Here is a 27604-nt window from a genome sequence, read left to right as displayed (position 1 = left end):
TTTAATGTCACGCAAATTGTCAAAATGTTGACACAAATACAGCTGAAAATGTCCAAGGTAAGGCAAACAAAAAGTTGCCAACAGAAATCATAGACAGTCAACAGTTCCCCAATCGTATGGGTATATGTGTGTGTGAGCATGTGTGCGTGCATGTGTGTCGGTTTGATGTTTACCAGGCCATTCACGCTTCAGCCTGCTTGTGTGTGTCTTTGTCCTCTCGGTCCTCCCTGCCTGTGCGTCCTGCCAAAGGCACACACGATTTCAAACATGTGGGGGTAATTGTTTTATGGTCCTCGCGGGACAAACAAAAACAAATCTAAAATCATTATTTTTTAGATTTATGAGTTTAAGTTTGATTTAATTTTTGCCCGACTCTTAAGTGTCCTTGCTATAGAACTAACATGAAAAGATTTTAGTTTTGATTCACAGCGTAAGACGCGATAAATTTGCAGAATATTTTGTTGTTTCTTGCAATTAACACGTTACAAGGGGTAGTCAGTCCCGGTTTATATAATAACGGTTTATGAGCACATTTCGTCAGGTTTATTTTGTAGTTTGTTGTATAAGAACATATTTTAAAACTGTTTCTTGACATAAACTGGTACGATTTATAATACAGGTTTTTAGACTAATTGAATTCCGATAATTGCATAGATAATTCCGATAATTGCATAACCATACGGTTAATACCAGAAGATGAAGAACTAATATGCTTTATTAACACATTTTCCTCTCCCCCTTTGGAAATAAAATTCATTGTAGTCCCATATACGCGCATACAAATAGGTTCACATCAGTAGTTTCTTTCTAACTCTCTCTTCGTCAGTAATATACTGTACTCACGGAGTGCTGTCATTCTTTTAGTTAGGCTGTTTTCGCTGGGGCATTGGGATCGTACGACTGTACCTCGGCTGTACCCCAAATCCAAAATACGATGGCTGACAAAACCAATATAACAAAGCCCAGCCAGAATACGCCATGCCATTGATCTACTGTCGTCTGTAATTTCCAATAGTGAACGAGTCTAAAATAAAATGAATTTCCGTAACTTTAACTTACTTGGGGTGTCATTAATCCAACTATAGGAGGCGCTGCCAGGCCAGCCAGAGAGCCAAGCCCGTTACAGATGGCAGTGATAGTGCCCGAGAAAGTGGGAGACATATCCATTGGCGAGAGCTTTTGGCCCACATAGTATGCACCCATTGTAAACATAGCCAAAACAAAGAGTGCAACCACTACATAGACGTCGCAGCCAGCGTACGACGCTGCGACTGTTAAGCCTCCTGGTCCAATGGCACCTAGGTAAGGAACATGAAAAATGTATATCAATTAGGCAGGACTCTGAACAACTGTAAAAAGCATTAGAGCTCTCACACATGTATCTTACACATTTATGTACACACATACTTTTAATAAACAGTCGGGCGTTACCAATTGCAGAATACTCATTCACAGCCCAAACGCTGTTAATCACCGAGTATATTGAAAAATTGAAAAACCATCGATAGCTATACCCTTTTATATCTAGCACATCATTGGAGCTAGGATCTTTAAATTACTTGTATAATTTAGACAATTCTGATTTTTGTTAAATTTTGGATACCGGATTTAAGCTAGCCGCAGATCCACGCGATTTTCCTATACATGTGCAAACATGCATCGTTTTTTCTATACAGGCCTTTTATCATTTGCTAGGAATTGCGATTGACTTCTGGATTTTCTAGCCGTCACTGTAGTTTTGTCAGATGACTCTCTGTTATGAAGTTATTCTATTTTAGTAAAGGCTACGCAAGTCGTGATGGTAGAGTAGCGAGAGAGGGTTCAATTAACTCTCTAATGTTTTTTTTTTTTTTTTGTATATATATTGTTGTTTTTATAAATTTGATATTTTATTGGGAAGGTGCGAGCTTGACTGAATGGCACTCAATACTTTTCGTTTTCTTTGTCGAAAATTTTTATTAGTTTGAATTGGTTTCTGCTTAAATAGCCCCAAAATGCCTATGCGTATACATATACATACATACACAAATACATATGTATATACAATATAAGTCTAACCGCACAACTGAAAGCACTCCAGCCTTTCTTCTGCACGCGCTCATTGGTATGAGAGGAAGTATGCACATATACATATATGCGTTCTCTAGCATATTCTAAGAATCTCAATTGCGATTGATTTATCTTTTCATTGTTTTTTAATTTCTGGCTTTTATTTGTCATTTCGTTTTAAATGCTGAAAGCAGAGGCGCCGGCAATCTTAAATTTAGTTATGTTCAGAAATATCCTGTTGGTTGTGGTGCGAATTCAAATTTCAGTGAAAACTTTATTTTTAATTGAAAATGTATGTTATTATATATTATACAGTAGAATCCGGTTATAGCGACACTCAAGGGACCGTCGATTTTATGTCGCTATACCCGGAGGGCGCTTCAACCAGAAAAAGTAAAAAATATGTTTTTTCATTTTTTTTACGGTTGCCATTTTCGTAATAGCTATTACTATAAAACAATTTAAATTTGTAATCAAAACAACCATTTTTTATAAATTTATTTCAATAACATGGTTTAGAAACATTTTTGTGACGTCGGCATTGTACTTTGTCTCTCTCCCTCTCTCTGTCTTAGCAGCATTTGTGGCGTTGCTACGCACACAAGCAAGGGTACTGATTACTGATCAATACATACATGTATACATTGCTAACAGTCTTTTTATGCTGAAACTTTATTATCACGTCGTAATAACCGGTGATTGACTCAAAAATATGAAAAAAATCGTCGGCATAAGCGGATTGTCGTTAAAAGCGGAGACGTACTAAGCGGAGGCTCCTTCATATAAGTTTGTATGGGGGCATAACCGGTTGGACGCTTTAAGCGGAGTCGTTATAACCGGATTCCACTGTAATTTAATTTATATTTTTTAAATTTCATATAAATATATCTCTTTCCGTCTTATTAATATTAATATCCATTAACCTTTTTTTACTCATTCACGAAAGTGAATTAGTTTTAAGGCTAGAACGCTGAAATTCTGCACTTAAGCTAATTTTATGATTCTATAGGATCTAATGACAAAATTATATGTCTACGCCCATTAAGGGGTGGCAAATCGGACCTGACGATATAATGATTTTTTAAATTTTGCATATCAAAAAATACCCTGTAATTTTCACATTTTTGCAGTTAGGGTACCGTTAGCTCATTCTAAAAATTGACTAAAAATGAGACATCTACGCTCAGTAGGGGCGTGGCAAATCGGGAAGAACTGCATTTTCTACAATACTTAGCTACTAAATTGCTGATGGGATGTGAATGAGTATTCCGCAGTCGGTAACGACCGACTACAACGTTCTTACTTGTTTATATATGTAATTGGCACACGCAAATAAATTTCTCAGTTGGCCGCTACAAATGCCGATTCACCACGCCTCTAGTGGGCGTAGATTGTTGTGGTTCAAAGTTCGAACCCCGCAGAAAACTTTTAATTGTTTTTATTTTTTCCAAAGATTTGTAATTTAAATTATATTTTTTAAATTTCATGAAAATGTTACCGTGTTATTAATGCCTATTAAGCCTATACGCACACGCACGTGACATGAATCGCAATTTGACACTACAAATGCCGATTGCCACGCCAATAGCCAGTTTATAGAACGAGCTAACAGTAACGTAACTGCAAAATTTTATTGCTTACGCTCAAAAAACGTGAAAGCTTTAGGGAATTTTTCCGATATGCCAAATTTCAGCTCTCTAGCTCTTTAACTTATATGATTTCTGGCATATCGGCTTTATTAGCGCCGAAACAAATTGCTTTCATTGCGGAAATCGTACAGAGCCGCCATCGGTGAATGAGTATAACAAGTAAGAAAGCTGGAGTATAACTACAATCGAGGTTCTATAAATACATATGATGCATATCATATTATATGCATATTTTGGAGACTATTTAAAGATTAGGATATATAATTTTATAACTGATTTTCGGTAAGATTACAGATCTTCTGAGACCGACGCACTCACACATACGGATATACGGACAGATGGATGGACGGACGGACGGACGGACAGACGGACAGGGGTAAATCGGTTCAGCTCGTCAAGAATAAAATCACTTTGAGGGGCATGGAACGCCTCCTTCTGCCTGTTACATACATTTTAACAAAACCTGATTTCTTATTTTAAATGGTATGTATCTGAGTTACTACAGAAAAAAATTTCTCGAGGATTTCTAAAAAATTGTCTAGTGAATTCTGCTAAGGCTCATTCATATATTTGAACAGTATAGGAGTCGGTATTAAAAGTATGGAGCTAATCAAAATTCGATTTAAAGTACAACAAAGTAAATGAAGTAAACGTTTTTAATCGATTAATTGAAACAGAAACCTATCGATTATTTTACTTAACCTAGCAGAGTTGAATGGGAACTGCATTTAAAAGTCATGTCAAATCTCTGTACGACGGTACGAACCGACGGATAGGCTGACTGAATCACTCACCAATAAAGTTAAACAATTTTCGTTCCAAATTTATAGACATTCTGCCTGTGCGTATTAGCCAATCGGTTAAAAAGCCACAACTAATCGAGCTAATAAACATCGCAACGAAAGGGAGAGAGGTCATGATGCCATTTGAACGTATGGACACCCCAAGCACGTCTGCCATAAACTTGGGTAGGCAGGTGATCATAACATAGTAGCCCCAATCGTGTCCTATCTGAGCTACAATTGTTGCCGCCAATGCCTTGTTAAGTAACAGCTTTTTCCAGGGTATCGGCGGCCTTTCAGTTTTCATTGGAATTTGCTCTTCTAGGTAAGCCTTCTCCTTCGTTCGGATCCATGGATGTGAGGTGGGAGTGCTGTAGCAAACTATAAGCTGCGAGGATACGAGTGTGAAATATCATAAGCGGACCAGTTCAGTTCCCCAACTAAATACTTACGAAAAGTATTACCCAAAGAATTGTTAAAGAACCAAAAATGTAAAGGCATGCAGGCCAGTGCATATAATGCAGCATGAAGCCGGAGCCAAGGTTGCTAGTGACCGTTCCTGCGGTCACGCCACTGTAGCAGATAGTGCCCAATGTGCCACGCTCTTTTTTGGGCACCCAATGGGAGAGCAGAGTGGTCATAGCTGGAAAGAGGGGTCCTTGCGCGAGTCCCATTATGATACGCACGGCAATCAAGCCCCATTGGTGGCCGTAAATGATTGCGACTGGCGTTAGGCAAGTGGAAAGGGCGGATATTAGCATGCCGGTGGCTAAGACCCATTTCGCTCCGAATTTGTCAGCTAGTATGCCACCAGGGAGATGGGTTATTATATACCCGATATAGAAGCTACCCAAAATAAACCCTTGCAATTCCTCAGACCATTTGTATCTGCCTGTGTACTATAATCAGAAAAGGAAGTATTGCTCAATATAAAACCGGAATAATAAATCATCTCTGCTTTCGCGCACTTACATCCGCTGCATGCGATTGGGCAAGTGATTTGTCACCCGGACATACCGATCCTTTTGTAGAATTCGATCGAAGCTTAGGCACAACCAGTTCGACGATTACATGGGATAATGAAACACGATTCGTATACGCGAACAGTAACGCCAAAAATCCCATCAGAGCCACAGCAATGCGTTGCGGGACCAAGCAGCCTGGTCACGTTGTCATAATCATTAGAATAGATCTTTTATGAAATATATTTGCCTTACCCTCGCCGCACTTGCGTCCCCATTCAGGTCTTGTATCTTCCTTATCCATTTAAGCGTTATGAATATAGTTCATTTTTCAATACAAAAAAAAAAAAACTTTTAACAAATTTTGAGCTTATTGATAATTTTAACTTTATGTTTATATATAAAAAAGTATACAATTTCCATTTGTGTTGTGACATAAATTATACACATACTGTGACATATTCCATGAACATACTGTTTCTGGACAATTTCATTTCAAAATATTTAATCACATCAACAGCCACGATAAGATGTCATCCGCCAAAATGCAAAATCTCGAATGAATTTTGCGATGCTCTAACCGTCGCACAAGATATACGAACGGTCTCATGGATGAATACGGTTCATTCACGCGATGCACGTGTATGTATATGTGCATAAAAGAAGTGCAGAATGATTGGAATATCAGCTTAGAGGGCTCAGAGTATTTCCTAGTCGAGCAGTCTCAACTGGAGCCTTCTTACTTGTTTACATTATAAGTGATTGCGTATCAGTGATGCCAATTTGTCCTTTTTCCGGACAGATCTGTCCTGTTTTTAAGGGCTTTGTCCGGAAAAAATATCAAACATCCTCTATCCGGAAATCTGTCCTTTTTTTTGTGATTGCGAGTCGTGTTCATATTTTCCCAGTTGGTTGGTAGTTTTTCCAGTTGATCGGTTGTGGATGCAACAGATTTCTATTAATTAACATTACCGAACAGTTGAACAAAACTTTAGCATAAAATATACTAAATTGTGTACACACACTTTCAGTCTCTGGAAACATGTGTGAGCATTTGTGGCCTGTGTGCGTAACTCTTGCTGCCTGAGCAAATTGTAATGTCCAAAATTTACCATTGATTGGCCTTTGATTGAGCACATACATATGCATACATATACATATGTATGTATGTATGAGATGGGTTAATAATAGTCTGGCGATTCAGTAGTTTGTCAATTTTGTATGGTTTGAATTGTAGAGTGACTGTCAAATGAGCCTTTATGACTTAATCAGTAATTTCGACGTATTTCATTTCCACTTGAAGTTTTTGTAGTCCACTAGCCTATTGTAAAGCGTTTAATAAACATATTAGTGTACCCCGATAAAAAATATATATTTGCGTGAAGTGGATACCCGTAACACCAACCAACCAGTGGCACAATGATCTTTACTGCCAAAATTACTGATTAAGTCATAAAGGCTCATTTGAGAGTCACTCTACAATTCAAACCATACAAAATTGACAAACTACTGAATCGCCAGACAATTCTCTGGTTCTGGTTCTGGTTCTGTTCTCTGGTTAGTGGTAGGACGTAGTCCGACGAATCGACATTGTATATCGACTCAGTTGAGCCAAAGATCAAGCGAACACATACTTTATGGGCTCCGTCACGCCTCCTTCTGCCTCTTTCATACATTTGAAGACAAGCGTTATACCCGGATTTGCCATTTTGAATTTATGCAGGATATATAGTATATATGTATGTAGTATCTATCATGACTATTCATGGACTGAGAACAGCTTATCCATTATCGGAATGCACTTTAAGGCGGCAGTTAGAATTCCGTTGCCGGAATGAATGCGTTAATTAAGAAATATTGAGCCGCCCAGCTAGTCTGGTCACGCTTACCGGCCGCCCACTCACACACGCACACGTACACCTCCGTTATATCGATTTGTGGGACCTATCGTGACACCTTTATGTTTACGCGATTCATTAAAAGGGGAGACCGACGGCAAATCGATGACAATTTAAACGTATCTTAATGGAGCAAATGAATGACAAGCAGGAATGAAAAGGTATGCGAAAGTTAAATTATTGTGTCGTAAAAAGGGCGTAGAAAATAGTTACATCATATTACATATATACAAATATCATAAGTAGCTTGCAAAGTCGATAAAAAAATTTCAGGTATTATGTAAACGCGTCCAATGGTATGTGCGACCTCTTGCGTCTCCTATGCCTTGGGATCCTTGGATCGTAGGCCTGGCGATCGGCGGTTCCCCACACCGCGAATACGATGCCTGAGAAAGCCAGAATAGCAAAGCTTAGCCAGAATACGGAACGCCACTGCCTCATTGTAGTCTGCAATGGAACAGTTACATGGTTGTAGGGCTCTCTAGCTTTATATATATCAAAATATGTATATGGTTTACTGATCGATCAGTTCAACATACGTCGGTTGTCATGATGCCAATAACGGAGGGACATGCCACTCCGACTACCGAGCCCAGTCCATTGCAGATGGCCATAATGGTTCCCGAATAAGTGGGCGACATGTCCATGGGTGTTAGCTTTTGGCCTGCATAGAACGGGCCCATCGTGAACAGCGAGAGTGTGAAGAATGCCACAGCCCAACTCTTATTGCATCCGACATACGAGGCTACGACCATTAGCACTCCTGGTAGAAAGGCGCCTAGGGGCACAGAAAACTTGTAGGTATTCGGCACAGCCTTGTGAGACTAAGCACGTTGGACTCACTAATGAACGTGAATACTTTTCGTTCCGCATTGAGCGTCATTCGTCTGGTGCGTATTAGCCAATCGGCTAGAAAGCCACAAATCAGAGAGCTGAGCCACAGCGCAATGAAGGGCAAGGAGGTCATGATGCCGTTGGAGAGTATAGAAAACTGAAGGACATCGGACATATATTTGGGCAGGTAGCTGACAATCGCGAAGAAGCCCCAGTCGTGCCCCATTTGGGAGATGGCCAATGCAATCAATGCCTTGCTGAACAATATCCTCCTCCAGGGTGTTGACAGGATCTCCTTCTGTACTGGTATGTGCCTCTTCAGGTAAGCCTTTTCACCTGGCCTGATGAATAGATGCTCGTTGGGTGTGCTGGCGCATATTAGGACCTGTGCTAGAGACCATTAGGGCGGGAGTTGGATTAGTTGTAAATGCACAAATACTGACAAATGCGATCATCCAGAACATTGTCGCTGTGCCAAACACTATGAGGCACATCCCCCAGGGAAGGTAGTGGATCATGAAGCCGGAGCCCAGGTTGCTTACCACGGTGCCGGCGCTGACTCCGCTGTAACAGAAGGCGCCCAATGTCGAGCGCTCCCTCGGGGGCACCCAATGGGAGAGCAGTACGGTAAGAGCCGGAAAAATCGACCCTTGTGCTACTCCCATCAAAATACGCACAGCTATCAGGCCCTTCTCGTGGAAGATTTCAACTATAAGTGGAGTGAAAATAGTGCACAAGGCAGAGCACAGCATTGAGATGCCCAAGACCCACTTGGCACCGAACCTGTCGGCCAGCATGCCGCCTGGGATGTGGGCGACAAAGTAGCCGATGTAAAAGCAACCCAAAATAAAGCCCTGCAGCGACTCGGGCCACTCGTGATTGCTTCTTTGCTGTGATCGTGGCGCGCTTGAATTACATAATGCTTGCCGAACGGTAAACATATTCACTCAACCTACATGCATTCTGTCCGCCCTCACGCCGCCCTCGGGCTCACATACCCCGCTGCCTTTCCGATCAATCGGCTCCGTTCGATTCTTGTGCGCAACCAGCTCAAGGATAATGTGTGCGATCGATACACGGTTCGTAAAGGCGCAGACCAGTCCAAAGAAGCCCATTGTCGCTACAACAATGCGTATTGGCAGGAGGCACGCTGGCAGGGTGGGCGTGGTCAGAGGAAATAGAATGTTAGCCTCAACGAGTAGTTTTTCGGAGCATCCGCTTTCGCACGGTATTCACCTCTAGTGCATCGGTTCTGCCAAATGGGTTGTTTGCCAACCGCCATCATATTGTATGTCGTCTCTCCGCAATTGGCCTACGTACCATACATAATTTTCACATACAATTTTGAAAGGAATATTTGCAAGCTAAATTGGTCAAGGCAAATAAAATAATGATATCCATTTTGCTTAAACCTATCGTAGATATGTCTGACATATTTGACAATTGGCATAGAAACAGACTTATACATTTTACACATTTGTATGTGTAGGTACATTTATTTTGAAGTTTATTCACAATGCACAATTGATTCTGCCTTTTCGCTGAGTTTTCTGAATCAAGTAATCGTCAAGTACTATGTATTACGGAAAATTAAAGGACCTCATTTTGCGGGAGTCCCATGAGTTGATCGCAATGTCTTTGAATTATTTGAGGTTATATTGAGTTTTCCAATATCGAATTTTCTATATGCTCACCATATTTCTATTAGACTTTGACTTAACATCCTCTCAAAAACTATTCAACATGGGATCGTATTGGCGAACGAGATTACAAAGAATCGTTGTTCGGGTCGAACAAATCATATTGATTATAAAATTTCATGAAATGATATTGTTTATTTGAATGCAGTAACAGTTGATGAAGTATTTATTCAGTGCTGCCTTTCTTCTGGCCTTGCGAGTGACTTTTACTAAGAACACTTTCTCCCCTGAAATACTGGCCTTTAATTATGCTGGAAAATGTAGCTTGGAAGAAACTATTTGCAACGCTAAGGCCTGTCATGATAAATTAGTCGAGTGGAATGCTTACATAATTTGAGTAGGCTCGCCTGAGGAGTCGCTGCCACTAAAAGCAAATTGGTGTAAGGCAAATACGAAATCGTATTTCATGTCAGACACGACAGTCGTATGCCACACATGACCACATATGGAAATACGTGTAAGGCATCTACTTACATGTACAGACACAGATACAGATATAGACCCACATATGGAAAACAAGTTGCATGCATTTTTTTCCCCCTTACCGTATTATTTTTATTTAGCATTGCATAATGTGAAGCAGTAAGTGCATTTATTTAGTCATTTTTGAGTCAAGCACAAATCTGTTCTGGAAAATATGAATAAGTTAGCTGGATGTTTCAGCTCTGGTCCAAGCTGTAGTTGCCGTAGTTGCAAGCGGAAAGCCGCACATTGAGAACCGTAGCCAAGGCTTAAATAATGGCAGGAGGTGGAAGAAGTCGGTCGAGAAGAGGCCACAGGGCCACTTAAATACCTGCGAAAGTTTTGCGCGCTTCCGTCGGAAATTGTTGCACATGCTGAAAAAATATGCAAGTGGCTTGCTATCAAATCTTCTGAAATGCACAGTAAGACAAGGAAATGCCGAAGGAAATTCATTTTCTTTTGAGACGCGCAGCGCAAAAACTTGCAAGGCGAAAAGAAAAGCGCCAGCCACCGCACTGTGAGCCGGCCCTTTGAGTTTGTGCAGCAAAATGTTGCACAAGTGGTCGACACTCGCTGCGCTTTGCAAACAGCAAGCACAACAGCAGCAGCAACATGAGCCCAACAACAAGTAGGCGTGCCCGAGTCTTGAGCCCGACTTTGATATACCCTGTTTTGAGAATTGGCCTTTTGCTGAAGTGTGAAGTAATATTCAACAAATATTATTTCGTAAATTAAAACTGAAAATTAATAATCATCTATTTTCGGAAAACATGTTTTATTTTTAAAAAGCTATTCTGAGAAACACTCCAGATTTGCGTAGATTCATTTTCGGTTTAGAAGCTAACTTTAGGAAGAACTTTAAGCAACTGTTTTCTTCATGGCACTGAGTAGTCTTTATTGGCTCTATATAAAGATTACTTCATTCTTCTTGTACTTTTACTTTAAAATAAGATAAATCTATTTCTCTTCGTTTTAAGAGATTAATGAACTTGTTTAAGTAACAAACAAATAAATATGCTTTTTGTTAGGCAATCAGAAGCCGAAGAAGATATCTAGTTGAAGTCTGAAGAAGATATATAGTTTCCGAGTTCTATTAAGGTTTGAGAATAAAAACTCACTTTCTTTAAATTCTGACATATGCATAGCACTAACCCCCTATGCCCTCCCTTGCCACTCGCAATGGGTATTGAATGCAAGGCAAAAAGAAAGGCGGGAAGCTCGTTAAAATTACAAATAGAAGCCAAGTGGCAGAAAAGTGCGCTCAAGGACACGCTTGGCCGTCTTCGGGACTGTGCATAGGGAAGGGCGCTGCCATGTGTGGGTGGCCAGGTGGCGGCTGGCTGTTCAACCGGGTGGCAACCCTGACGGGCCATTGGGGCACTGCTGTCGAGTCATGCAATGCAATTGACGCAGCAACTGAAAGTGCAACGCAGCGGCATTTGAATTTATCACGGCACCGAGACCGAGACCGAGACCGAGACCTGCGCCAGCCTCAATTACCAAATGTTCTATGCCAGCCCAACTGGGCAACGGGGCAACGGGGCAACGGGTAGCAGGGCGTGGCATGCGTGTTTGCCAGCGCATTAGCTAAAAAGTTTCTGTTTCGATAAACATTTTTGCTGCCGTTTGTTGTTGCTGTCGCATTTCGAGTTAGGCGTATACAGACGTGGCAGCATTTCTCTCAGCCACCCATTTCGCTTAACGAAAATCAATATTTGTTTATTTGTATGTTTGATATCATTGATACTCAGACATCTTTTTAATGTAAAGACTGCAGGACTTCAATCTTGTGAATTTTTCCTGAATTTAATATTATATATGATTAATTTAATCTTTTTATTAATATTATTGAGTTCATATCACCAAGAGAAAATAAAGTAGAGTATTTTGAATTAGGATTTGTCGACTTACGTTACGGTTACGTTGTGTTACGAAGTGTTAATTTTTAATGATGAATCACTTACAGCGGAAGCGCGTATAATGGTTGTTGATAATGAAATGATTCCTTACTGCTTTCACTGCATTAAAAGGGCAAATCTTTGTACGCCCATTGATAGATGTTTGTCAGCTGATTCATAATTCGAAAACTAGTGGTACGGCATTCTAGTTGCCAAGGCATAAAAATGCAGAAATAAATCGCCAATAAAGACAAGAACTGACATCATCTCAATTATGGATGGGCAATAAATAAGAGACAGGGAGACACAAATGCCAATTAAATTTGAATAAAAATGCACTCGCATGAATAAGCGATGCGTCCTGTGGTAAGTGACGTACGAACACTTGCAACAACCGACACACTCACACAACACATGCACACACAATGCTCGCATACCCACACATTTCCAACTCACACATAGAATAACACAGAAACATCCTGTCACGCAATGTGAGTTTATTTTGTTTGCTTGCTGGGCATCGTATCCGCATCCACATCCACATCCGCATCCGCACTCGCATCCTTTTCTTCCCGTTGCTATCGTTTTACGAGCTTGTAAAAACAAATGTGCATAATTTGTCCGCACAAATCACAGGCCATGCCAAAAAAAAGGAAATGCAATTGCAGCCCAAACTGCGTACTGCAGTAGATCAAGGATACTGCACTGTTAATTTGGTTGCTAATTGAGTGAAACTGCCGTTGTCGCAGTAAGCTAAGCATTCAATTACCTCATATAGGACTTAGCATACAGTGGAATTATATCGAATAAATATCGAATGAAATTTTATGCGTGGCGTGGAAACATGGAATTCTGATGGTCGCCGTAATTAGAATGCTTCAAGTTTTACAATATGCTACATACATATATATTTCTTAAAGTCTTCAAAACAGCCCATATCATAGCGTCGATATCATAATCATATTCCTTATTAGAAGTAAGATGGGTGTATTTCTATGTAGTGTCAATTTCAGAAGTGGCAGGCAACCAGAAAATGAAGTGGGAGACTACAGGTGTACAGGACTAGTGTTGGAGTTGTGCTATTACATACTGCTGTTAATAGCATAGCACGGCGAGGTGCTGGTAGAGCACGTTTCTTAGGAATTGATGCAGCTGAAGACATTTAAAATTGCTCACAATGAAGATTGAAAAACTACATATTGAAAACCACAAGATTGTGTGATGCGCATTGACCAGCGATGTTATGAATGTATTTCACTCTGTAAGGATCTCCTTGATTTTCGAGGGCTTCACATTACCATTCTCACGGTGCCTTATCATAATCGCCAATTGACGAAAAGACCGTACAAAGAACTTGAAGAATCCATTGGTCTAGAGTTTCTCAGAAGGAGAAATAACGGTTAAGTTTCTGCAAAAATTGCATAAATTATATTTTATAATTAAAGCCTATTTATTTTGTAAAGCGTTGGCGATGAGATGAGGAGCATTTACTTGCATTTAGAGAGCTAGCAACAAGCATACATGTTGAGTGTGTGAGAAGTTGTAGTTGTGTTGGTTGATGCCACTGATATGACATGCATAATGGCTGTATAAGAAACATCAGTTTGCTGTCGAGCTGCCGCTCTTCCAGACTGCGTAGCTTAAAGTCGGTCGGGATGGTCGCGCAGCTCGGTCTGAATGACATAATCGAGCGCTGCAGTTTCCTCTGCTTCCGTCTGCTGGCATGGAGTTCAAGCAGCTTCCTGCTGCTTCCTGTTATGAGTTGACGATGTCATGACACTGGGCCCAGCTGCTCTTACATAATCAAGTACATACACAAACGCGCGCGCACACACACATACACTAGAGCATGTAGACATTAACTTTTTCTCAATTTTACTATCTCGTTGGAAAAGTTCTTAATTAGGCTGGCGAGCGAGCTTAAGCGGGCGTGAAAAATGTAAAATGCGAAAAATACATTGCGTTTTCAGAAGACACTGAACGACTGCATGATACTCTTCTCACATTTGATCAGCTCTATAATTGTTCCCGAGATCTAAAACAATGAAATTGATCGTTTTTTTTAAATTCTGGTTTTGATTGAATTTTCTGTTTCAAAAGTAAACGAAGACAGCAAATATTATGCCTTAGTTACAAAGGTAGTAAATATTTACCAGTAAATATTTACCATAGAGTTTAACTTGGTACATATATTTATTTATATAGAATAGAGCTTTACAATTGAATTGCATGAACTTGACCTCTTCAATTGCCGTGAAATTGAGTGTAATTAGGAGAGGTAGGCGGAAGGAAAAGCTAAGCTCTCACAAATTGTAAAATTTTTCAGTTCACTGCATCAAAATGCCAAATAACCAGCTGCAAAACTTTGTGCATTACGAATCGCTCGCGCAGCACCTTTTTCACATCTCATTAAGTTTCACTAGCAACAACAACAACATTGTGGCTTCGTGCCTCTCTCTGTGTGAGTGTGTGTGTGTACGCCCCCATGAGTGTGGGCTCTTGTAATTTATTGTATGTTTGTCTTTCACTCGACTGCATGCAAGAGGAAAAACTCTGGTGCAGCATTTGCATATTTTCTGTTCGTTTAAGGGCGCGAAATGTTCATCAGCGATGGAAATTATAAATGAAAACAATTTGCTCCCAAGTTTTATAAACAAGTCAAGCAGTAAATTTTTCTTCTAAGTGATTGCAAATAATTTTAATGGAATATATATTCATACATTCACAAGCATTGCTGCTTATATATTCTTGTATTATTGACTTAACCTTTTTGATTTAGGATAAGTCTATGTAAGATTATATTTCTACTTAAAATGGAATATAATAAAAATAAGTCTAATATAGCAAAAATTACTCTACCTCTTTTTGGGATCTACCCTAAGAACTAAATAGAACTATGCTTGGGAAATATAACTGTATGAACTTAGAAGCTCATCAACGGTACATCCAATGCACACACGTGGATGATCGCTTTTGATTCACAAAGCGATATGAGTCATTGGCTATTCGATAAGTTCAGCAACTCTCCTTAATAGACCGCTCAATTCGACTAACTTTCAATAGTATGGCATATTAAAAAAATATTTTCGCTATATTACGTATACGCAGCGTTGTGTAGATACCAGCACGTGTGCTTTATGCTGGGACTGTTACGGGCAAGTTGCAGCATTTGCATATTTCTTTTTCCCTCGCATCTCAAGCGGACTATGTTGCGGACGAGGCACATCACTAACTTGGCCCACGATAAATGCAGACAACGAGCGAGCGCAACAATTTTCGGTGCAACTTTGCTGCTTATGCAAATAAAAGTGGCAAGAGATGACTGAAAGCTGTGCGCACACGCACACACATGTACACACACACACGCCCAGGCAGACAGTTTGCATATGTGTGCGTGAGTGTGTGCTTTGCTCTTGGCCAATCGTGCATAATTTATTCGCTGCAGTTGTTTTGGCCAACTGTTTGTAGATTCGTGACTCTGCAACGGTGGCACAGTGGGTCACATAATTGATTACTATGTACATTTATTTATATATTAGAGATTATAATTAATACAAAATCGAGAAAAAGTTAAGACATAAGCACTGGCAACTAAGGCCCTCGGCAGGTATAAGCTATAGGTGTCACTATAAATACAGAACAATCCGATTAAAGCGATGTTCAAGGGACCGTCGTCAAATACAAGTTTTCTCATATAGGTTTCTCTGTAGACCAGAGTTTTCGCATCGATTAGAGTTGTTAATTTTTTAACCTGTAAGTTAAACGCAGTAAAAATAAACTCCTAGACCTTGAAGCTTGAAACATTTCAGTGAAACTGTTATCGAGCTTCAGTTAATTCTTAAGCGAAGCCATTGCTACGTAGTATATCAAATTCTTAGGCCGGGAAACAAAACAATAAACAATTTGTTTACTAATCTTTATTTGATATCCCATTATGCAGTGCAGTGCAGTTTGGGCAACTTTGTTTTTCCATGAGCTTCAGTGACTGAGTAGTTGGGTGCTTAATGCTTAATAATATTAATATTACTTGCAGCTTCTTGGATGGCGAGTCAAAAGTTGATCCTTTGTATCCTTTGCATGGACAACAGCCAGCAGTAGCTCAAACTTTCGCTCAGCTCTGAAATTAAGAAGAAAAAACAACTTGAAGTGCTTGAGCTGCTCGGTTGCTTGGTTTGCCAGCTGCTTAGTCCTTAACCAGGCCAACAGCCTTCAGGTATACACATATATATCTAAATATGTATGTGTCATGTATATGTATATATTTGCCATTCACTCTATAGAAGGATGTCGTATACAGACACAAGCTGTGCGCGAGCTCAACATGAAACTTTGCTGCTAAGAAATTCGCTTTTTCTCATTTCGCAGCATGCATACCCTGTGTGCGTGACTGGCGTGGGGTATGATGGACTCGAGTATATGAGTATGTAGGGTATAGATATTTTCACTGTGTATCGGCAAGGAACTTAAAGTTCAGTTATATTCATATACATATATGTATATATAAATTTTGCTGCGTGTCTCCCAGTCATCACTTTTGTTTATTTTACTCGACAGTTTTTGCTAGAGCATTCGTCGCAGTTGGTGTCGCTCGCTCTTTATTTTGTGTTGCTGTCGCTTCATGCGCCGTTGCATTTGAACACTTGCGAATGTCCCTTACATCTGCATCCAAAGTTGACAGCGACGCAGGAGGAAACAGCAGCAGCAGCAACAGCAAAAGCAGGAGCAGCAGGAGGAGCAGTCGTAGCCGTTGACGTCGGCAAATGTATCTGTTTAATTTCAATGCAACCTTGAACATATAACAGTTGATATGTCAAAGGATGCTGCTCAATATAAAATACAATATTTCAAATATAAATATAAATTTATACAGAAATGATCAATATATCGTATATGTTGTCTTATACCAAGCGGATACAACGTAAAAGACATTTTAGTTATTAAGTTGATTTTTAGCTACAAGATTTTCTAAAATTACTTACCTTAATAAGAATTAAGAGAACCTTCATTGAATCTGATTCATTGTGAATATGTGTATATGTATGTATATTGGTGTGATCTTCATTTAGGTGATTTATTGAGCGCCAACAATCGCATGTCCTTTGTGATATGCATAGACAAACATGTGGATCGCGTTGACTGCTTAGCCAAGCTGAGAAACTCTTAACTAATATCTGGGTTTTTCAACGGCCATAAAAACATATTTCTACTTTAAAACGTATATCTTCAGCCCATTCCCTTCAATAGGATTCAAGGATAAATTCGTTTCACTTTATGAACGAGTATAAAACAAAAGCAAAATTGAAATAACAGGAAACATTAAACGAATGTGTCACGGTCGAAATTTGTTGCTGGATTTTAAAAAGTTCACCAAAGGTGAATTTCCGTTTGCTCCTATATAAGAGCTGTACGCGAGCATTCGCCAATTCCAAGGATGGGCGCACAACGAACTCCTATTAGTTGGGTAAATCGGATACTGAAAAGAATGTGATTCAGGGCGAAAAGATTGTTTAAAATAAACACGAATGGGTCTCAAAATGAATATGAAATGAATGCCGTTCGAATAATTAATAATATCAATTGCAGACAACAGACATGAGAGGAGAAAATATGAAAAGACATCAAAAAAAATAAAATCTTATATTCAATATATTCAATATCCTTTCAATCTGGGGTTTTCGTCATTTTCAACTTTCAACTAAAGTCTGGATGCACAAATCGGAAATAAGAAATAAACAGAAAGTTCCAATCATTCTGTAATAAGTTTTCCTTTATAAAACATTATATATATGAAGAAGCTTATAAACTACCCTCGGTCCTTGTATGAATAGACTCTCTACAGTCCTTCCACAAACTGTCCCACACAGATTTCGTTATGCAAATGTGTGCTGAATGGTTCGCCGGGTGGCAATGAGAGGCGGTCGAAGGCGACATCAATCAGTTAGGGCTTGAACCACTTAAATGGGCATTTCACATAAATGTCAGCACTAAATTGCCACACACAGACACAAATAGCCACATATTTATAATATACATGTACATATATACGCAGACATATAGATACTTCATTCTACTCTTTGGCTAATTTATGTCTGGCCCTGGCACGTGGCTCGCTACAAAGGGAGGGAAAGGGCCAAGCTGAAAGAGGCTGAAGCAACTGGCAACTGTCAGCTAATGCAATTATTATGGCAGCTTAAGCCAGCCAGTGGAGCCAACAGCACCCACGCTTGCCTTTCCTCTGCTCCAACTCGCAATGCAAACTTTTGGCATTAGTTGCATCTCAGCTAGTTCCAGATGCTAAAGAAAAAGCAATGCAAATTAAATCAAAATATGTACGAAACAATGTCCAGAGCTAAGCCTATTGAATAAATAAACAGAGCAGCAGCTGCAACAGAAATCCGAAATGCGGTTCGAAACAAATTTCATTTGCATCGCAGCTCTGCAAAGAAATGCTCCTTGTGAATAGCCACAGTCAAGCATATCCAAAAGATTTTTCGAGTTCCGCTATTCTCAAGACTTCTGAAGTCAAGTATAAGCAATATTGTTATAATAATAATAATAATAATAATAATAATAATAATATTATTATTATTATATTAATTATTATATATTTATTATTATTATTAAGGATTTGCACACAAAATGTGTGCGGGCTGTCTGTTTAGCTATATTGAGCTGTAGAAATTCTGGATGGTCTTTAACCATTTTCAAAGCTCCAAGCAAGAAAAGCAAAAGGGTGGTATAACAAGGAAATATGATATTTATTTATAGGGTATTTTTAGCTCATACTCTGGTCCTTCTGCGTGCCGTTCTCTTATGCTCTGGTTGCACTCTCGAGAAAATCAAATTAAATAAAAACTGTCAGCTTTGCAAACAAAATCAACTTTTGGTTTCAAATCAATGAACCTACATAAAACCCTCAACAGCTTTCAAAAACTCACAGACCAAGTTCGCAGCAATCGCAACGATGCGTATACGCAACATGGCCGTGTGTGTGAGCTTTGCGTGTGTGTGTGAGCTTTGCAAGTTGATTTCTGGGGCATGAAATCAACAGACACTCTAGAGTCGAGCAACAATTGCTTTTGATAGTCACAAAGTTGTTTGCTTTCGTTATTTTTAGTCTAATAAATTATTTTAAGCGCTATGCAAACCTACCAAACGGTTCAAACGAGATGCGAAATAGCAAGAAAAGGGAGCACACACACATATTTTGGCTCTATGTTACTTAGCAGCAGCAAAAACTCGAAGCTCACAGAGAGTGCAGTAAACACTGATAAGTACATAGCGCAGTACGGGGCGTATGCGTAATTTGTCACCTGTCTAATTGCTTGTGAATGGTTTCTCGTGCTCTCTTTTTTGCGGGTTGTATGTAGCACGCGTGCACAGCTCTACCGAGGCCTTCATCTCGTATACCTACAATACCAGTTCACTTTCCCTCCGGGAGTCGGCCAAAAAGTATTAATTGAGTTTCAGCCCGTCTTCGTGAGATTGTATTATGAAAAACTAGCAACACGGTGTTCAATTTGCACGTGGCTGGCACTACAATTCGGCAGGTTTGCACGGGGTCCTGCGTGCGACAGCCTTGCAGGAGTTGAAGGCCAGCCGCGCTGCTCCAGCTATTTATCTGATTGACTTGGCCTTTAAGCGCTTAATTTTTGAGTACTCGCACATGTCGCACGTTCCACCTCTCCCCAAGGCTTGAAATTTCTCCTACCAAACCCCAGTCAGAGTTCGTGCTCGGCGTGGACCTTCACCCAGCTGTCAGGGTTTCTTGTTGTTGTTGCATTTGTGGGGGAGGCTCCTATACCTAAATATTATGACCGCCTCGTTTAACTTAAGGTTTACCTCAGACAGGTATTTAAGAAAGATTTATTTACACAAACCGCAACTAAAAACGATTACAAAATCGATTTTTTTGAACATTCACTGAAAAGAAATTCTATATTTAAAGAGTGCTCTAGTGGAGACTGCTCGACTGTAGATCCCTTAGCCCTGCAAACATGAGACTATCTTCACAAAAGATTCAGGGCGTGATAACAACAATAACAATAACAAGGCTGGTTTGCTTCCGATGTGGACCCAACAAGGTGTGGTATCCATAATCTATAAATTACAAACTTCACTGCAGGAATCTACACAATATATCTGAGATCTCTATCTCTAACCGTACTAAAATTACGCCCAAAAATCACAGTCAAATTATCGATTATTGTCGATTAAATAAAATGGCAGATGTACTGGGGAAAGGTAAATCATTCGACTGCCTGGTATAGTTTTATTTGCGTGTTTCTTTTATCTTTTATCTAGTGCAAATAAAGTACAGGGGAATCCCAACAGTTCAAAGAGGCAAGCGACCAGCATTTTCTACGAATGACACAGTTGTACGATTTGTCATAACTTTTATTTAACGACGCTCAATTAGCCTATTAGGCATTAATGTGGCACTATATTTTCAAGCATTAGGGTATTCTTCTTATTTCTGACGTTTCTGTTCAACGAGTAGATATCATCAGCTACATACTTTTAATATTTTAATTATTCTGCCAACACATTTTGTTTCATTATCAAAGATAAAAGTAATATTCTGTTTCCGCGCGATTGATCAGGTCTTATGCGTTCGCTTGCTTAATATAATTAAAGATTGGCTTAACACTTGGATAGAACTAATCCCGTTAAACGAATGAATGCAGAAAAATAGTGAAATGAAGCGTCATAACTCCTACCGACTGACCGATTAATTTCGCTTTGCATCAATGCACACGCCAAATATCGTTTACATTTACTCAGTCATCAATTTACTCCAGTTTTTACCCTACTCCGATTGGAGGAAATCACAAAACTCTATGTAAGTGCTCAAATGTTGAGCAACATATTTAATAAATAAGCCCTAACAAATATTTGCTTAAGTGCGCACAGCTTTCCAGCTAGAGCAATTGTTATTCATGTGTGTCTGTGAGCACGGCTAAATATAAATTCGACATAGACTGATGTGCTTAGGGTTAGGGGAACCTCCTAGTCGTGCACTCCTGATTGGAGTACTCTTACGTGTTTGTTTGTCGATAAGAAACTTTTGGGAGCTGCAAATGATTAATTTGTTCAAGTTGAACGCATTTGATAACGATTCGTTGTGATTGCTCATTTGAAATATTGAAAGATAAAAGAATGTATCAGAGATAGTATATTCTTATCATCTTCCTTATCATCTCCCATCTTCGATCCAGAGCCGAATCTTGTACGCTGAGTATATTATAATTGTAGGGGAAGATTCGAGCCGTTTACCTGTTTTACTCAATTTTATTCAGTTATGAATATATGATGTATGTTTCAACTATTGTAATTATTTCAGATATACGTCGTCATAGAGGCATGCCGGACTGCGGCAGTGTTGTATAATATATAATTTGTGTAACAGTCTAGAAAAATCTAATATGTGATATATAAGAAATCGACATTTATTGGATATAAGGATAGGAATAAATTTTATGATTATATGATATGATATGGAAGAGTAAGCATGTACTGAGAAATGCATATCTATAATCTGTGACTGTGAAGACAGTTGGACTTAAATAGTAAATATTTGAGTTATTTCTACATTTTCCACTAATGTGATTCACAGTATCGAAAATATCGGCAGATACATAGATATATCAAATTTATGGGCTTGAGCTATAAGATTGAGGCCTACGACGCATTTAAATCACGCCTTCCATTCAATGTATTTTCGGCTCACGGCCATATATCGTAGATATGAGTATTAATAGTGAAGAAGAAAGTCTCCAGACTGATAAGGCGAATACTGATATAGAAATGAGCTGAAGCATTTCGACTGCTTAGTCAGAGTTGAGGCGTCGCCTTTGAAAGTCGCGTCGAGGTGCGGAATAAATGTTAGTGAACAGTGGAGCACAGGTGTCTGTGTGTGTCTGTCTGTGACTGTGTGTGTGTGTGCGTGGAATGCGGAGAATATGCTCGACTCTCGATATCTTATCGTCGTGATTTGCGCGGCTGCCTGCGCGAATGCTCAGATCGTACCGCTATCGAACTATTGCCGTCATGTGCACACCTGGTGCACCTGCGAGCCGCAGGCGAATCTCGTTCGCATCTTCTGCCGGGAAGAGTACGCCATGATCTTGCAGATCGCGGACACCGGCTATAATATAGCCATGAGCTATTACGCCAGTGGGGATATACACTGGCTGCCGCGCCTCAATATCAGCCAGGTGGCGCAGTTTGAGTTCGACGCCTATAACTATTGGTCGGACACGTTCTTCGGAGAGCTCTTGAATACGCTGGGCGTGGAGCAGGTGCTGAGCATACAGTTTCGCGACCGCAGCTTCCAAGCAGACGTCCAGCTGAACCCCGATGAAGATGCCTTCGTATTGGATATGGACTCGCCAGATGCAGGTGGCCAAAATGCGAGCACCTGGCTGTTCAGTGAGGTGCCCATGCTGGAGTACTTCAAGTACGAGAGCCATCAGCATGTGCTCAGTGAGTCCATATTCCATGCCTTCCATAACCTGACCACATTGGAGCTGCGCCTGTCCGTGCATCACCTGCCATCGCGTCTGTTCTCCAGCATCGCGCACAGCCTGCATACCCTCTCGATATCGAATCCCTACAGGCTGCTCCTTCAGCCAGGCGTGCTGCAGGAGCTGCGCCAGCTGCGTAATCTGACTTTGCAGCTTGCCCGCTCGCCCGATAACAGGTCCAAGCGGCGACTGTCGCCCTTGTTCATTTCCATGCCCCAGCTGGAGGAGCTGCACCTGACGCGAGCCACCAGCTACGTGAATTCAACAATGCTTCGCGGCAGCTACAGCCTGCGCCTCATTGGCATCAACCGGAACCCGGAACTCACCGAGCTGCCCAGCGAACTCTTTCACGATCAAGGCAATCTTACCGTGCTCGACTTATCCCGCAACGGCTTGGCCAAGCTGCCGATGGATCTCTTAAACGGGCTGGCCAAGCTGAAGCGGTTGGATTTATCGAACAATAGGCTGACTAACTTATCAAGGTGGGTGCTCATCGCGCAAGAGCTGAAGAAGCTAAAAACGGATTATTCCAAATCTCACACTAAGTCGTTTTCTAAACATATGGGAAAGTCGTTATATCATATAAGCATAAAATTATACTTACCGAAAAGTACTAGAGACATTTATTACAAATTTGATTTTCGTATTTGCCAGTGATTACTTCTTTACAAATTGCTAAGACCATATTTATACATATTATCATATCATCATAGATAGAATAATATTCAACTGACTAAGTAGGGAATATCCCGAAACTAGGAATGTAAATACCTAGATAAGTATTTAACTTATTTATTGAGAATAAGTGCTAGTAATAATAGAAAACATGTTTCACACATATGCATAATTAATACAATTTTCCATAACATTTTTTGTTTAATAAGAAATATCTTTTAGTATCTCAAATGACCAAATCATCATTTTAGCCACAATCAAATAGTTACTTTAGTACGTTAATACGCATTAGCTAATAGTTGTAAGAAAAAGTATTTTTGTAATGTCTGTAAAAATATTATTTGTTTCAAATTACTGTTTCACATAATCCCATTACTTGAGTAGTTGAATAATAATTACTTGGTGTTTATAATAGTGAATATTAAAACAAGTAAAAATGTTGTAGTCGGGTACAACTGACTGAAATATACTTATTCACTGCAGAAATATTATGATTACTGTTTGTGAGCTCCCGAACGAAAATATTGAAAGATATAGATGTTTCTGGTTTTCTACACTCGCAGTATGTATATATAGTATAGTATATATATATAGCAACTTTTTGTCGTTAAAGTTATATACAAAATTTGTTAATCTGGATTTATTTTGACGTTGAGGATTCAAAACCGTCTTTTGGGTATGACACACGTCCAGCACGCAAGTGTTTTTTAATAAACAGGGGATAGGAGATAGAGGAGATCAACAGATTCAGTTTCTTAGTTCCTCAATAATTTTAGCAAATACACATTTTTCTGATTTTCTACGTTCTTATGGGCATATATTCCAGATCCCGAATCGGGGTTTCCTTCGAATGGGGATGATATCATACAGATAAAATTGTGAATGAGTATAATAATCGAAAATATTTCGTATACCAAATATTTTTCAATCTTTTAATATTGGGAATCATATGTATAGAAAATGGTTTTAAATCTTTAAATGTTGGGAAGTACTTAGTAGTTAGTTCATTTGATAGTTATATCAGTAATTCAATAATAATACAATAGTTGTGAAATAAAAATTTTAAGTACGAGTATATGAAAAACTTAAATATTTCGGTGTAAAAAGTATTTTGAATAATAATTATTATTGATTAATTAAAATTGAGAATTCACTTAAGCAATTCGAGGACTATGATTAAGGTGTAAATATTTATGATGGTGTGGTTTTCTAACCGTATTAACTCCAATTGTTCCACAGTGAGTTGTTCACGTCGCTGACATCGCTCTCCACGCTGATGCTCAATCAGAACCCGCTGACCTCGCTCGACCCCAGAACCTTCGGGAATGTGCGCAGTCTCAATCTTGTGGACATGCGCGGCACTCAGTTCTACGGAATCAAGCTGTGGATGCCCTTCGAGGCGCTGGTGTGCACCAATGACGACGTCTGCCAGTACAAGTCGGCGGACTGGGAGTGCGATCGGCAGTGCATTTGCTGGGTGCAGCGGCACACGCGCCAGCTCTTCGTGGACTGTCGTGGAGCGCAGCTGACGGAGCTGCCAGTGCTGCCGCAAACAACGCTGGTGCAGACAACACTCAAGTTGAGGAACAACAGCATCAGCCAGCTGCCGGATGCCAACGCCACTGTGGGCTATGCGAACGTCACCAAACTGAGCCTGGCCGACAACCAGCTGAGCAGCCTGAATGCAGTCCAGCAGCTGCCGAGTAACCTGAGTTTGCTGGATGTCCGATTCAACCGGATTACTGTCTTCGATCAGGACTTCATCAACTATATGACCAACAGCACCATGAACCTGGCCCTGGGAGGCAATCCGCTGAGCTGTGACTGCTCGGCCCTGCCGCTGCTCGGCTTTGTGCGCGCGCAGCCCCAACGCATCCAGGACATGGGGGACATCTACTGCAGCGAGTGGCCGGATAGGCCGTTCCAGCAGTTGGACGTCGGCGAGCTGTGTCCCTCGTATGTGCTGCTGGTCGGCTGCATCTTGGGTGGCCTGGTCATCGTCATCTGCCTGTTCAGCGTGGTGTATCTCATCTACCAGCAGGAGCTCAAGATATGGCTCTACAATCACAACCTCTGCCTCTGGTTCGTGTCCGAGGAGGAGCTGGACAAGGACAAGACCTACGATGCCTTCATCTCCTATTCCCACAAGGACGAGCAGCTGATTGGCGAGCTGCTGCCCAAGCTGGAGACCGGCCTGCACGCCTACCGCGTCTGCCTCCATGGCCGGGATTGGCTGGTCGGCGACTGCATTCCCGAGCAGATCGTGCGCACCGTCAACGACTCGAAGCGCGTGATTATCGTGCTCTCGCAGCACTTCATCAACTCGGTGTGGGCGCGCATGGAGTTTCGCATCGCCTACCAGGCGACGCTGCAGGATAAGCGTAAGCGCATCATAATCATCCTGTATAAGGAGCTGGACCACTTCGAAGGCATCGACAGCGAGCTGCGCGCCTACCTCAAGCTCAACACTTATCTCAAATGGGGCGATCCCCTGTTCTGGAGCAAGCTGCGCTATGCCATGCCCCACAATCGGCGCGTGCTCAAGGGGCAGAAGAAGCACGCGGGGCCGCTCATCTGATACGCTCTCAACATGCATTAGGCTAAGCTCATTTTAAAGTCTTAATACATTTAATATTAGTGTAGAACGTAACTCTCTCTAAGCTAACTAATAATACTCGCTTAAATACATGAATATTTTGATTATCTTTTTGAAATCGTTTTTTGATATTCACAATCTTTTATCAACATAATTTAATTAATTGTAGCCCCAATGAAATGTGTATAAATTATGACATAGCCGCCTCTATTATCAACAATGTTGATGTATAATGGAATATATTTGTAACAACAGCCCATTGAATCCGTGTTTGGATCTGCTCTCCTCTCACCTAACATACAATATTCCATTAGAGTCCATGTTATTGTTCGTGACTCAGAAGAGATTTAATTAAATTCCGGGTCATAAATTCAGTGTCGCATATTTTATATTTAATTTTGAAAGCTGACAGCCTGCCAGCTAGCCAGCTAGCCAGTCAGCTAGAGAATTGGCTGACATGCAATACATTTTAAAATTTATTGCAGAAATTTATATTTTTATTATTTTGTTGGCTAATCTTCATCCGGAAAGGGTCAACTGCGAAACAAAGTACTTCTCTAATGTTGGCTCATAACTGTTATACTATACAACAGGCAAGCCTACGAAATTACGTATAGCCTTCACTTTTAGCTGTTGAAATGTTATACTGGGATAAATAATATCCATAGCAGAACGTCTCTACAACTGTTATACTGTGACAAATGTAACAACTATTTGTAGCTTGTCGAAGTATAACTACAACTTGAATCGAAGCGCTCTGTTATACTGTCATGCTTGATGGATTGACTAAACTGTTATACATGAACAAATGGTCGAAATTAACAACTATTGATATTGTCATCGAACTTATCCGTCTTCCGTTCAATAAAGTAGCCTAAATATTTATTCAGGCACATGCTTCAAAGACGAGCCTAGCGCCCAGTGCCCAGAGCCTAAAGGCTCTAATTATCCACTTCAGTTGGTGCGGTTGTCCTTCAAAGAGATTGAGAGAGAGGGGGAGAGGAAGGGAGATACTATGCAGCCCAAGGCAAGTGGAAGCCAATTTTCAGCCAGTCACTGAATATATAGAACCAAGCCAAGCGATGGCAAAAATAAAAATAAAATAAAAAACCGTTTGACCAAGTTTCGCTGTCAGCCCTTTTGGCCACAAGTGCTTGGCCTTTTGGGCAACAGAGCGCCAGGCCAGGCGCGTCTATGTGTGTATCTTAAGTGGGTCTTGAAGATTCATTGGGGGCGCTTAAGAGTGCCATAAAGTAAGTGCAAATGCAAATGGGGCGTAGACAATGCCTCCAGTTAATTTTTAATATCCGAATAAAAGTTTCATCTTATACGATGCTTAAATAATATTTCAAGTAAATAATACCAGCTGGAGCAATGTAAATACTTGATATGAAATTTGTTAGGCATTGTTAAAGTTCTCGCTATTCCTGTTCCAATTATAGCTGTAAAAACAAATGCGTTTTGTTTCACATTAACCCAAGCTCAGCGGCTTATGGCCAACTAATGAAAATTGATTGCTGGACTCACGCCTCGCACATGCCACGCGCAATCAATTCAGCTCGTTTTTCATTCA

The 27604-nt window shown here is 40.3% G+C and overlaps 4 protein-coding genes across 11 annotated transcripts in view; 2 read left to right on the top strand and 2 right to left on the bottom strand.

The window, feature by feature from the left end:
* LOC108610201 (uncharacterized) overlaps positions 1 to 27604 on the top strand; it is a 104243-nt gene that overhangs the window by 10295 nt on the left and 66344 nt on the right. The gene's annotated exons all lie outside the window — the stretch shown is intronic.
* LOC108610208 (dietary and metabolic glutamate transporter-like) lies at positions 521 to 5913 on the bottom strand. The gene is made up of 6 exons (XM_018002163.2): positions 5698 to 5913; positions 5453 to 5640; positions 4933 to 5379; positions 4493 to 4868; positions 1060 to 1298; positions 521 to 999 (listed from the first exon to the last, which is right to left on the bottom strand). The coding sequence occupies exons 1-6, from the start codon at positions 5744 to 5746 to the stop codon at positions 865 to 867; spliced, it is 1434 nt and encodes a 477-aa protein (XP_017857652.1). The 5' UTR covers positions 5747 to 5913; the 3' UTR covers positions 521 to 864.
* Positions 7495 to 9643, bottom strand: LOC108610207 (dietary and metabolic glutamate transporter-like). The gene is made up of 6 exons (XM_018002161.2): positions 9411 to 9643; positions 9131 to 9324; positions 8618 to 9064; positions 8184 to 8559; positions 7880 to 8118; positions 7495 to 7787 (listed from the first exon to the last, which is right to left on the bottom strand). Exons 1-6 carry the CDS (start codon positions 9457 to 9459, stop codon positions 7617 to 7619), a joined length of 1476 nt encoding a protein of 491 aa, XP_017857650.1. The 5' UTR covers positions 9460 to 9643; the 3' UTR covers positions 7495 to 7616.
* Tehao (tehao) lies at positions 21716 to 26149 on the top strand. Its single transcript, XM_018002156.2, has 2 exons — positions 21716 to 23242; positions 24675 to 26149. Exons 1-2 carry the CDS (start codon positions 22197 to 22199, stop codon positions 26011 to 26013), a joined length of 2385 nt encoding a protein of 794 aa, XP_017857645.1. The 5' UTR covers positions 21716 to 22196; the 3' UTR covers positions 26014 to 26149.

Source organism: Drosophila arizonae, chromosome 3 (genome assembly GCF_054131065.1).
Source record: "Drosophila arizonae isolate 15081-1271.41 chromosome 3, UAZ_ARI_1.0, whole genome shotgun sequence".
In the NCBI taxonomy this organism is placed as follows: domain Eukaryota; kingdom Metazoa; phylum Arthropoda; class Insecta; order Diptera; family Drosophilidae; genus Drosophila; species Drosophila arizonae.
The sequence above is the reverse complement of the archived record's forward strand: the minus strand, read 5'-3'. Positions and strand labels throughout refer to the sequence as shown.

What these genes read in the sequence shown, in the direction of transcription:
- LOC108610207 (XM_018002161.2), bottom strand. Translation starts at nt 9,459, where the DNA reads ATGATGGCGGTTGGCAAACAACCCATTTGGCAGAACCGATGCACTAGA. An exon ending in TGAGGGCGGACAGAATGCAT is followed by an intron (nt 9,065 to 9,130) that starts GTAGGTTGAGTG and finishes CCACGATCACAG; the next exon opens with CAAAGAAGCAATCACGAGTG. An exon ending in TTGGCATCATGACAACCGAC is followed by an intron (nt 7,788 to 7,879) that starts GTATGTTGAACT and finishes GTTCCATTGCAG; the next exon opens with ACTACAATGAGGCAGTGGCG.
- Tehao (XM_018002156.2), top strand. Translation starts at nt 22,197, where the DNA reads ATGCTCGACTCTCGATATCTTATCGTCGTGATTTGCGCGGCTGCCTGC. An exon ending in AGGCTGACTAACTTATCAAG is followed by an intron (nt 23,243 to 24,674) that starts GTGGGTGCTCAT and finishes ATTGTTCCACAG; the next exon opens with TGAGTTGTTCACGTCGCTGA.
- LOC108610208 (XM_018002163.2), bottom strand. Translation starts at nt 5,746, where the DNA reads ATGGATAAGGAAGATACAAGACCTGAATGGGGACGCAAGTGCGGCGAG. An exon ending in TTCTTTGGGTAATACTTTTC is followed by an intron (nt 4,869 to 4,932) that starts GTAAGTATTTAG and finishes GTATCCTCGCAG; the next exon opens with CTTATAGTTTGCTACAGCAC. An exon ending in AAAATTGTTTAACTTTATTG is followed by an intron (nt 1,299 to 4,492) that starts GTGAGTGATTCA and finishes TTCCTTACCTAG; the next exon opens with GTGCCATTGGACCAGGAGGC.